The 12,551-nt window shown below is 41.6% G+C and overlaps 1 protein-coding gene across 1 annotated transcript in view; it reads right to left on the reverse strand.

Annotated features, from left to right (window-relative positions):
- Window positions 1–589: 589 nt before the first annotated feature.
- PRIM2 (DNA primase subunit 2) overlaps window positions 590–12,551 on the reverse strand; it is a 323,348-nt gene continuing 311,386 nt past the window's right edge. The window contains exon 14 of the mRNA XM_038743964.1: window positions 590–1,327. Within this exon, the coding sequence (XP_038599892.1) occupies window positions 1,103–1,327 (225 nt within the window). The 3' untranslated portion in view covers window positions 590–1,102. The remainder of the gene's footprint in view (window positions 1,328–12,551) is intronic.

Consider the following 12,551-nt stretch of genomic DNA (forward strand, 5'->3'; position numbering starts at 1 on the left):
GTTTACTAATTCTAATGTTATCTATTTATTTATATTAATGTCTGTCTCCCCCTCTAGACTGTGAGCTTGTAGTGGGCAGGAATGTGTCGGTTTGTTGTTATATTGTACTCTCCGAGGCGCTTGGTACAGTGCTTTGCACACAGTAAGCACTCAGTACGATTGAATGAATGGTAGAATAATATACTTTCCCAAGCACTTGTACAATGCCTTGCACATAGTGGTGCTTAAAAAAATACTACTGATTGGGTATTTCACATTCAGATGCCCAACTCATCCTGGAACAATGCCCTCTTTTGGCTGTTGCCCTGCCTGTGACAGAAATCTTTTTTCCAAATCCTTTCTTCCAATCAGATGACTTTGGACCATTGTTGAATTCAACAGGATATGGTTAATCTGAAAACAAAATTCACTACTAAATTAATCTAATTTTCCTTTTGTACGATTCTCAATTATAATAGGATTTTCTCTTTTCGATAAATACAATTCCAATGACCATCTATTTGCCAATCTATGGGGTTTTGTTGCCAGTCTACAGGGTATAAATCCAAGGAGTTCCCAACATCATTCTAAAATGAATAGCCTTAATTGGTGATTTTTTGCTTGATTTTATTGGTTCATGAGGCAAAAAACAGACAAAATATAGAATAACAGATTAATTACTATAAGGAATAATACATTATGAGAAACTAGGTCAAGGCAAGAATAAATGAATTTTGAAAATGAGGTCAGAGCTAATCGGATGCTTTAACATGTTAAGCAAACTAACTCTTCTCTTTAGATTTCTAAATGCATTTATCGATAAAAATAGAGGAGGATGGAACCAAAAAAGGAATGAACTGAGATACGCTAAAACATACCGAATAACTAACAAATTCACTCACTTCTGAAAGCAAGCTGATTTCATCCACTTATAATAATGTGTAAGGTACCAGCTTAAGAAGCACTTTACATTAGCTCTCCAAATATATCACAACACTTCAGTTATGAAACCACAAAGCAGAAGAGCACTCCATTCTTGACTTTCTTAGTAACAAGGGGGGAAAAGCTAAATCTAGAGGTATGAAATGGGAATTGATGAAGACAATGACCAAGGAGGTATCTTTTATTCACTAAAGTAATCCTCCAATCCTTCTAATTCCATTTCCAATGCCGGTGCTGATGATTTTGAAGAAGAGGTTGAACTGGTAGCTTTCTGGAAACCTGGCTTTGTCTGAGGAATTTCTGGTTGGCTGGGTTCCTTCTTGATCTCTTTTCCACCATTGAGAATCCTCTGGCTCTCCACAAAATACTGATTGGGATGATTTAAAGAAAATCCACTATCTTCAACCTGTACCAAAAAGTAAAGATTCAAAATATTAACATACTGCAATACCGCAAATTCTGAGCCAATGCTTTTTTCAAGTCACTCTTTCCATAATATGTATTCACTGAAGATGAATGGACAAGAGCATTGTGACCTAGTGGAAAGAGCATGGATTTAGGAGTCAAAGGAACTGGGTTCTAAACATGGCTCCTATACTTGCCTGCTGTCTAACTCTAGGCAAGTCACATAGTTTATATGTGGCTCAGTTTCCTCATTTGTAAAATGGGGATAAAATTCCTGTCCTCCCTCCTACTTAGACATGAGCCTCATGTCAGGCAGGGACTATATCTGATCTAATTATTACTACAGTGCTTAGTACAGCTTTTGGCACATAGGAAGCATCTAACAAAAACCACAATTATAATTAATAAGCATCTGTCTTATTTTATTTTTTAATTAGGCACTCAAAAGCAAGCACAAATGCAAAAATTACGAGGACATATATTAGCATTTATGTAGTAAACTCTAGATTATCTGTCTCCTGTGAATTATCAGTGCCAACTAATTTCAGTTTAATTTTAACTGTAATAATAATAATAACGATAATAATGGGATTTATTAAGCACTAACTATAGGCTAAGTCCTGAGGTGAATTCAAGGTTACAACAGATAGTACACAATCCTGTATTCCACTTAGGCCCAGAATCTTTCTTTCACAGATGAGGAAACAGAGGCCCAGAGAGGTTAAGCAATTTGACCAAGGACACCTTACAGGCCACTGGGAGAGCTGGGACTAGAAGCTGGGTCAACTGACTCCCATTCCTGTATTTTTTTCCACTAGGCTATGCTCTATTAATCAATAAATCATAACAATACATTTGTGCAGAAAACGATAAAAACCCCCAGTGTTTTAAACCTCCATACAGTACCTGTAACCTTTGCTGAACTACTTAAGCTCCAAATTTGGCCTATATCTATATCTTTCAGTGATTTGTCATTTTTCAGTTACATGGATACCCAAGAGTTTATTATCATGTACCAGTCATACCTCAGTTTACCAAATGAGGGCTCCTTGCTCGTTATATACAGTCTTTCATTTGATAAGATCTTGAAGTTTGATTGTACACCAACCTTACCTAACCAACTGTTACACAATTTACCAAGGCAGTTTTATGATATGAGAGTTTGTTCCCTTATATAACGAGGCCTATTTTCTACATAATATGGTTCAATGTTAATCTATCAATCAATCAATCATATTTATTGAGTGCTTACTGATTGCAGGGCACTGTACTAAGCATTTGGGAGAGTACAACACAACAATATAACAGACACATTCCCTGACCACAACTACCTTACAGTCCAGAGGGGAAGAAAGAAATTAATATGAATAAATACATTTCAGATATGTACACAAGTGCTCTGGGGTTGAGGGCAATGTTGAGTAAAGGCAGCAAGTCAGGGTGATGCAGAAGGGAGTGGGAAAGAGAAAATGAGGGCTTAGGCAGGAAAGACCTCTTGGAGGAGATGTGCCTTCAGAAAGGCGTTGAAGGTGGGGAGAGTAATTGCCTGTCGGATATAAAAAGGAGGACATTCCAGGCCAGAGTCAGGATGTGGGCAAGAGATTGGTGGCAAGATAGATGAGACTGAGATACAGTGAGTAGGCTGGCATTAGAATAATGAATTTTGTGGGCTGGGTTGTAATAGGAGAGTAGGGTTGTAATAGGAGAGTAGTAAGGTGAGGTAGGAGGGGGCAAGGTGATTGAGAGCTTTAAAGCTGATGGCAAGGAGTTTCTGTTTGATGTGGAGTTAGATGGGCAAACACTGAAGGTTCTTGATGAGTGGGGAAACATGGACTGAACGTTTTTGTAGAAAAATGATCTGGAGTAGAGTGAAGTACGGACTGGAGTGGGGAGAGACAGGTGGCTGGGAGGTCATCCAGGAGGCCGATACATTAATCAAAGCAGGATAGGATAAGTGTCTGGATTAACATGATAGCAGTTCAGATGGAGAGGAAAGGGGGGGGATTTTAGCGATGTTGGGAAGGTTGAACCTATAGGATTCAGTGACAGATTAAATATGTGGGTTGAATGAGAGAGAAGAGTGAAGGATAATGCCAAGGTTGTGGGCTTGTGCCACAGGACGGATGGTGGTGCTGTCTACAGGGAGGACAGGACTTGGGTGGGAAGATAAGGAGTTCTGTTTTGGACGTGTAAAGTCTGAAGTGACAGCAGGATAACAATGTAAAGATGTCTTGAAGGCAGGAGGAAATGTGAGACACAGACGTGGTAGTTGAAGCTATGGAAGTGAATGAGTTCTCCAGGGGAGTGGGTGTAGATGGAGAATAGAAGGGGATCTAGAACTGAATCTTGAGGGACTCCCACAGTTAGGGAATGGGAGGCAGAGGAGGAGCCTGTGAAAGACTGAAAATGAGCAACCAGAGAGATAGAAGGAGAGATAGGAGGAGAACCAGGAGAGGACAATGCCATGAAACCAAGGTTAGATAATGTTTCGAGGAGAAGGCAGCTCAGAGGTCGACAAGGATTAGGACAGAGTAGAAGCCGCTGGATTTGGCAAGAAGGAAATCACTTGCGACCTTTGAGAGGGCAGTTTCTGTGGAGTGAAGGGGATGGAAGCCAGATTGGAGGGGGTCAAGGAGAGAACCGGAGGAGAGGAACTGAAGACAGTGGTTGTACACAACTCACTCAAGGAGTTTGGAGAGGAATAATAATATCATGGGGTTGAGGAAGGGGTTTATTTTTTATGATGGGAAGACATGAGAATTTTTGAAAGCAGTGGGGAAGAAGCCATTGGAGAGCATACGGTTGAGGATGGTGGTCAGGGAGGAAAGAAGAGAGGGGACAAGTGTTTTGATAAGATGTAAAGGGATGGGGATGTGGTCAGAAGTGCAGGTGGGGGGATGGATTTTGAGAGAAGGCAGGAGATCTCCTCTTGAGACACTGCTGGGAAGGATGGGAGAGTTGAAGAGGGGCAGGAGGAGGGAGGGACTGGAGAGGAGCAGGAGGGATTTTAGGGAGATCATGCTTGAGTGTTTCAATTTTCTCAATAAAGTAGGCAGCCAGATAACTAGGGGCAAGGAATCGGGGAAGCAGGGGAGCAGGGAGTTTGAGGAGGGAGTTAAATATCTGGAACAACTGGTGAGGGTAATGAGCATGGTTGTCAGTAAGAATGGAGGAATAATTTTGCAGGGCAAATTATCAACCCCCTTCACATAAAGGAGATTGCTAAATTACTCTACATGAAACCTATTTCCCAGTCAGGAATGCACTCCTGAGAGCTACTGAGGTAATAACAGCCTCCCCGTCTCTGTTTTAGTTTCTGGAAAGCAACATCTGTGCAGTTGTTTGCCCCATTTCTCCCCAACATGAGTCTTTTGTGTAGCTGCAATGAGGAGGTGATGTTGGAAGAAAAGGGAAGAGTGGTAGCAGCACCAATACTGTATATCAAAATTGTCAGGAGTTCTTACCTCCCACCCTATCTGGCTGCCAAAGGGACATATTCACAGTCTCAAGGGCAACACAGGGTCCCTGGCCTTGCATAAGTATGGCGAGAAACACATTCTGCTCTCCTTCTAACCTCAAGTCAGACTAAGCATTCCTGCCAGGCCTCAAAATGGCTAATTCATTTATTCTCATTCAATATTATTTTCAATCTCACTCTCAGGTGGCTGTTTCTCTTCTGCCTTCAAACACACTCAGGTTTCCCCTATTTTAACCTTGGTGTCATCTCCAAACCCTCCCTTTCGGCTTTCATATTCAATTAAACCATGTTAGTTCTTCCCCACAGCATTTCCTGTATCCTTCCCATCCTTCCTAGCCAAACATATGGCCAAACATAGCCTTTTCGTATCACGGCATTCACTGTATCAGTCGTCTCAGTGGTCTTTCTCCCAGCCTTGTCTCTCCACACATCAGTCTATACTGCACATTGCTGCATGGACCATTTTCTTGAAATGTCACTTGGGACATAGCTCTCTCTTCCTCAAAAACCTCCAAAGGCTACCCATCTCCCCTAGCATCAAGCAAAAACCCCTCACATCAATTCTTCACTAGAAATCTTCACCTTACCCATTCAACTCTCTTCGCCATAACTGTATCTTTCAAACCTCTTGCATTTGAAAACTTGCTCATGCTGTTCCCTCTGCTTAGAATAATAATAACAATAATAATGATAATAATAGTGGTATTTGTTAAGCATTTACTATGTGCCAAGCACTGTACTAAGCACTGGGGTACATACAGGCTAATCAGGTCCCAAATGGGGCTCACAGTCTAAGTAAGAGGGAGAACAGGTACTGAACTCCCATTTTGCAGATGAGGAAACTGAGGCCCAGATAAGTTAAGTGACTTGACCAAGATCATACAGCAGGCACGTGGTGGAGCCAGGACTAGAATCCAAGTCTTTTGACTCTTTACACTAGGCCACATTGCTTCTCTAGACCTTACCTACACCACCCAATTCCCACCAGATCATAGGTCTCCCTATTTTCAAAGCCCTCTTAAACACACCTTGTCCAGGAAGGTTTCCCCAATTCACAATATTCTTGTTGTGTCTACAGCCATCCTTTCCATTTATACATTGTATTCCTATCTTCAGTCCTTAAAATACTATGCTTAATTTATGTTTATATTCACTTATTTATTCAGCTATTTCATTCATATAGTCTTGTACTACTGTATATCTTTGTTCTTTCCTCTAGACAATAAGCTCATTGTGGCAGGGAATGTGTCTAAATACTCTGTTATAGTATACTCCCAAGTGCTTAGTACAGTGTTCTGCACACTGTAAATGCTCAATAAATACGATTGATTCTCTTATGTCCTCTATTGGTAAATAATTTTGGTCCATCTAGCCCATAATAATAATAATAATAACTGTGGCATTTGTTAAGCACTTACTATGTGCCAGGCACATAGTGCTTAGAATGGGGGTGGATACAACCAAATCGGACATAGTCCAACCGTATTAACCACAAACTCCTTGAAGGAAGGGAACATTTGTCTTCCTTCTATTACACTTTCCCAAGGACTTGATGCAGTGCTTTGCATTCAGTTGGTGTTCAACACATGCCATTGAATAATCAATAGATTTGTTAAACACCTCCTTTGTGCATAACACTGTGCTAGATATTTGAGAGACTAGTATAAAAGACATTGGCCCCTGCCCTGGAGGAGCTTACAATTAAATTGAAGAGAAAGGCAGACATAAATTAATAAGGCATAAATGTCTGCAGGAATGACATGACTGGAGCAATCAGTTTAATTGGGAAATGCCAGCTATAGGAGGTGGGTTTTATGGAGAGCTTTATAGATGGAAGGGGATAAAGTCTGGCAACTTTGAAGAAGAAAAAGGGTTCCAGGCAGTGAGCAAGGAAGGCAAGAGGAGGAAAATGGGGATATGAATGGGCTCAACATTCTTGGAAAGAAATCTTGTTTGTTCAGTATGAAGATTAGCTACAAAATTTCCCTGAATTTTCAAATTGCAGACTATTTATAATATAAATTAGAACTATACGTTTTGAATGCTCAGCCAATACTTTTCTTCCCATTTTTATAGTACAAACTCTTCAACTGATAAATACTAATGACTTGTTGCTGCTATCGGCCAATGCAGTTATCACTGTAAGCTCCTCAAGGGCAGGGACTGTATCTTCTATTTTTATTGTATGCTACCAAGCACCCTGTATGGTGCTTTGCAAACAAAAGGTGCTCAATAAGCACTTATTTCTGACTGAATTACGAACTGTAGGTTCTCATTTAGACCTTTCATAATCACAAATGTACCATAAGCATTAGATTGCTAACTTTTTCACTGTTACAAAACAAATATAACTTGGAGCAAGCTATAGCTGCTACTGTAATTGATTGTTTATTATTCTCTAGTCTCTGGATGAGCTAATAAGAACATAAGTAATGCCATTCTGGCTTAGAGTAATGTTCCAACCAGCTCACTATTCTGTCTCCAACAGTAGTATCAATAAATGCTTGGAGGAAGAATATGATGTGTCCTCTTTGAATCCATTCTAATGGTTAGAAGTGTACCTTCTAACATCATTATTTTTTCCCCTCTAATAATCCATCATAAACTTCTTGCCTATGAATCTTATCTAAAACTATTCTTGAATTTATTGATTTTTTTTCTGCTGTAAAATCTCCCGCGGTAACAAATTCTCGCCACCTTCTGTTAGTCTCCAACTTATTTAATGTCCTCAAACTTTAAAAGCTGTCCCCTGATTTAGAAAAATGTTAAATTTCACTGCTTCAAAACTTCATTCATAATCCCACGCAGCCTCTGTTTTTTCATATTGAAAAGTCTGATCTGTTTAGTCTCTCTCTGTATGGAAGTCACTCCAACTCACGGGTTATTCTAAGTGCATTTCATGGTATTTTTTCTAGTTGTTATGTTCTTCCTAAAATGCAATGATTTTGCTTGCAGAATTTCAATTTTTTTTATTCGCTGTTGATTGGCAGCAATGAAACCTTCACTATCTTCTGCTCTTGAATAAAAGGAAGTGCATTTGGTTAGAATTTGAGGTATGAATAGTGACTCTCCAATGAACCCTCTTCATTGGTTATTAAGGAGTGTTTTACGAAATATAGTTTTCCATAGGAATAATGTATAGTGCATTAAGGCATTGCCAAGATTCAAAAAATTGATTGACCAAAACAACAGTTCCTCTGTAGGTTGTAGGCTCCTTCGCTGGCAAGTATCACGTCTACTAACTGTATTTTATTATACTTTGCCCAAATTACCCAAATCTACTTCTCCAGCCCTGCTTTCTCTCCCTCTCTGCAGTTTCACATTTCCTCGTGTCAAAATATCTCTACTTGTATGTCCTCCTGTCACCTCAAACTTAACATGTCCAAAACAGAACTCCTTATCGTCCCATCCAAACCCTATCATCCCCATGACTTTCCCATCATTGTAGACAGCACCACCATTCTTCCTGTCTCACAAGACCTTAACCTTGGCTTATCCTTGACTCCTCTCTCTCTCATTCAACCCACATATTCAATCTATCACTAAATCCTGTAGGTTCAACCTTTACAACATTGCCAAAATCTGTCCTTTCCTCTCCGTCCACACTGCTATCACATTAAACCAATAATTTATCCTATCCCTCCTTGATTACTCCCACTCCAGTCCATACTTCACACCGCTGCCCAGATCATTTTTCTACAAAAACATTCAGTCCATATTTCCCCACTTGTCAAGAGACTCCAGTGGATGTCCATCCGGTCTCTTGTTCATCGGCTTTAAAGTGCTCAATCCCCTTTTCCCCTCCTACCTCACCTTGCTACTCCCCAACTACAACCTGCCCGCACACTTCACTCCTCTAATGGCAACCTACTTGCTGTACCTCAGTCTCGTCTATCTCGCCTCGGGTCTCTCACCCATGTCCTGCTCCAACAACAAATTATTCTCCCCACCTTCAAAGCCTTTCTGAAGGCACTTCTCCTTCGAGAAGTCTTCCCTAACTAAGCCCCTTTTCCCACTTCCTTCTTCATCACCCTGACTTTTTCCCTTTACTCACCACCACCTCCCACCCAACCTCACAGCACTTGTGTATATATATCCGTAATATAATTATTTGTATTCATATCTGTCTCCCCACCTCTAGACCGTAAGGTAGTTGTGGGCATGGAATGTGTCTGATACACTGTTGTGTTGTACTCTCCCAAGCACTTAGTACAGTGCTCTGCACACATTAAGCATTCAATAAATATAATTGATCAGTACTTTCCAAAGTGCTTAGTAAAGTAGTGTGGCTCAGTGGAAAGAGCCCGGGCTTGGGAGTCAGAGGCCATGGGTTCTAATCCCGGTTCCGCCACTTGTCAGCTTTATAACTTTGGGCAAGTCACTTCACTTCTCTGGGCCTCAGTTCCCTCATCTGTAAAATGGGGATTAAGACTGTGAGGCTCATGTGGGACAACCTGATCACCTTGTATCCCCCAGTGCTTAGAACAGTGCTTTGCACATAGTAAGCACTTAACAAATTATTATTATTAAAGTGCTCTGCACACATATATGCAATTTATTCAGTAGTTTTATGATCGAATAGCAATGCAAATATGTATCAAGCAGGATTTCGAATTAAATATTTTCAGGAGCATATGAAAATTTAATTTTCAAAATTTGATCTTTCACATTGTATGCTGAAAAATGGCATTTTATATTAGCAGACTAAAGATCTAACACAAATCTAATGCCAAACAGAATGAACAGCTGCTGAAATGGGCTTTTAATCTCTCTAAGACAGTTAGATCACTTCAAAGGTAATGGAGGTGGGGAAGAAGGCAATGTCCAAGAGGGGTGTTTGAATTAAGGAAACCCTGTACCCACAGGAAAACCAGAGCATCAGCAGGAATAGGGTGAGTAGTCTCAGAAATTCCAACATTAAAGTTCACCATCACTATTGTGAAAGGGCATTAAATGAAGACCATTATTATGTGGGACCCTCTATACTACATTCATTCAATCATATTTATTGAGCCTTTAGTGTGTGCAGAGCACCGTACTAAACACTTGGGAAGTACATTCAGCAACAGAGACAATCCCTGCCCACAAGGGGCTCACAGTCTAGAAGGAGGAAGACAGACATCAAAACAAATAAATAGGCATCAGTAGCATTATTACAAATAAAAAGAATTATAGACATACACATATAATTAATAAAAATAAATAGAATTAATTATAAATATGTACATATATACACAAGTGCTGTGGGGCATAGAGGGAGGTAGAACAAAGGGAGCTAGTTGGGGAGATGGAGAGGGGACAGGGAGCAAAGGAAAAGGAGGGTTTAGTCTGGGAAGGTCTCCTGGAGGAGGTGAGCTTTCAGTATGGCTTTGAAAGGGGGAAGTGTGCTAGTTTGGAAGATTTGAGGAGGGAGGGCATTCCAGGCCAGAGGTAGGATGTGGCCCAGGGGTGGTGTCAATGGTGGGACAGGCAAGAACGAGGCACAGTGAGGAGGTTAGTGCCAGACTGTGTGGGCTGGGGTGTAGAAGGAGAGAAGGGAGGTGAAGTAAGAAGGGGCAAGGTGATGGAGAGCTTTGAAGCTAATTGTGAGGAGTTTTTGCTTGATATGGAGGTTGACAGGCAACCACTAAAGAGGGCGGTGATATGCCCAGAACGTTTCTGTAGAAAGATAATCCAGGAAGCAGAGTGAAGCAGGGAGAGGCAGGAGGTTGGGAGATCAGAAAGGATGCTGATGAGTGATTGTACTAATGTGGTAGCAGTTTGGATGGAGAGGAGAGGGAGGGCTTTGGAGATATTGTGAAGGTGAGACTGGCAGGTTTTGGTGACGGATGGGTTATGTGGGGTGAATGAAAGATTGGAGTCAAGTGGACACCAAGACTGCGGGCTTGTGGCATAGGAAGGATGACAGTGCCGTCCACAGTGACGGGAAAGTCAGAGAGAGGACCCTTGAGGAAGCCCTACAGTTAGGGGTTGGGAGGGAAAGGAGAAGCCCATGAAGGAGACCGAGAATGAACAGCCAGAGAGATAAGAGGAGAACAAGGAGACAATGGAGTCAGTGAAGCCAAGGCTGGATAATGTGTTGAGGTTAAGGGGGTGGGGGGGGGGGTGTAAACTGTATCAAAGGCAGCTGAGGTTGAGGAGGATTAGAATAGAGTAGGAGCTGTTGGATTTGGCAAGAAGGAGGTCATTGGTGACCTTTAGGAGGGCAGTTTCAGTGGAGTGGAGGGGATGGAAGCCAGATTGGAGGGGGTCCAGGAGAGAGATGGAGGAGAGGAATTCAAGGCAGTGAGTGTAGAGGCCTCACTCCAGGAGTTTGGAAAGGAAAGGTAGGAGGGAGATGGGGCGATAACTGGATGGTGCAGTGAGGTCAAGGGAGGGTTTTTTTAGGATGGGGGAGACATGGGCATGTCTGAAGGCACAGGGGAAGAAGCCATTGGAGAGTGAGTGGTTGAAGATGGAAGTTAAGTGTGGGAGGAGGGAAGGGGCGACCAAATAATTGGTCCAACAGGCCCATTACCCATCATCTTGTGAAAAATCTTTTTTTTGTCAGACTATCGAATAGAGTAGTACTAATTATGTTTATTTTGGGCCCAATGAGCACAATTCCCTGTACAAGTGCCTGGGACAGTACAATGGAAGCACAAGACATGATCCCTGACCAGAAGCAGAATAAATTATTGATAGTACAAATGAAAATACATGTACAAAAATAATTGTCTTATATGCTAAGCACATATTAGGTACCAAGCACTATACTACTTGCTGGGGTAGATACAAATCAGTCAGTTTGGACATTGTCCCTGTCATACATGGAGCTCACAGTCTAAATAGGAGGGAGAAAAGGTATTGAACCCCTATTTTACAGATGAGGAAACAGAGGCACAGAGAAGTTTAGAAGTGCTTCACACATAGTAAGCGCTTAACAAATGCCATTATTATTATTATTAACTTAGATGACATACCCAAAATCACACAACAGGCATGTGGCAGATGTGAGATTTCAACCCAGGTCTTTTGGCTCAGGTTCTCTGGCTCTCAAGATCATGCTCTTTCCATTAGACCATGCTGCTATGGGTATAAATAGATGCACACATGCAGGAAGCATCATGGCTTAGTGGATGGAGCACAAGTGACCTTGGGCAAGTCACTTAACTTCTCTGAGCCTCAGTTACCTCATCTGTAAAACAGGGATCTGTAAAATGGGGATAAAAATGGGACAGGGACTGGGTCCAACCTGGTTAGTTTGCATCTACCCCAGTTCTTAGAAAGGTGTTTGACACATAATAAGGGCTTAATCAACCAATCAATCGTTTTTATTGAGCGCTTACTGTGTGCAGAGCACTGTACTAAGCGATTGGGAAGTACAAGTTGGCAACATGTAGAGACAGTCCCTACCCAACAGTACGCTCACAGTCTAGAAGGGGGAGACAGAGAACAAAACCAAACATACTAACAAAATAAAATAAATAGAATAGATATGTACAAGTAAAATAAATAAATAAATAGAGTAATAAATATGTACAAACATATATACATATATACAGGTGCTGTGGGGAAGGGAAGGAGGTAAGATGGGATGGGGAGAGGAAGGAAGGGGCTCAGTCTGGGAAGGCCTCCTGGAGGAGGTGAGCTCTCAGTAGGGCCTTGAAGGGAGGAAGAGAGCTAGCTTGGCGGATGTTGGGAGGGAGGGCATTCCAGGCCAGGGGGATGACGTGGGCCGGGGGTCGACGGCGGGAAAGGCAAGAAC

This window comes from Tachyglossus aculeatus, chromosome 1, assembly GCF_015852505.1.
Source record: "Tachyglossus aculeatus isolate mTacAcu1 chromosome 1, mTacAcu1.pri, whole genome shotgun sequence".
Classification (NCBI taxonomy): Eukaryota; Metazoa; Chordata; class Mammalia; order Monotremata; family Tachyglossidae; genus Tachyglossus; species Tachyglossus aculeatus.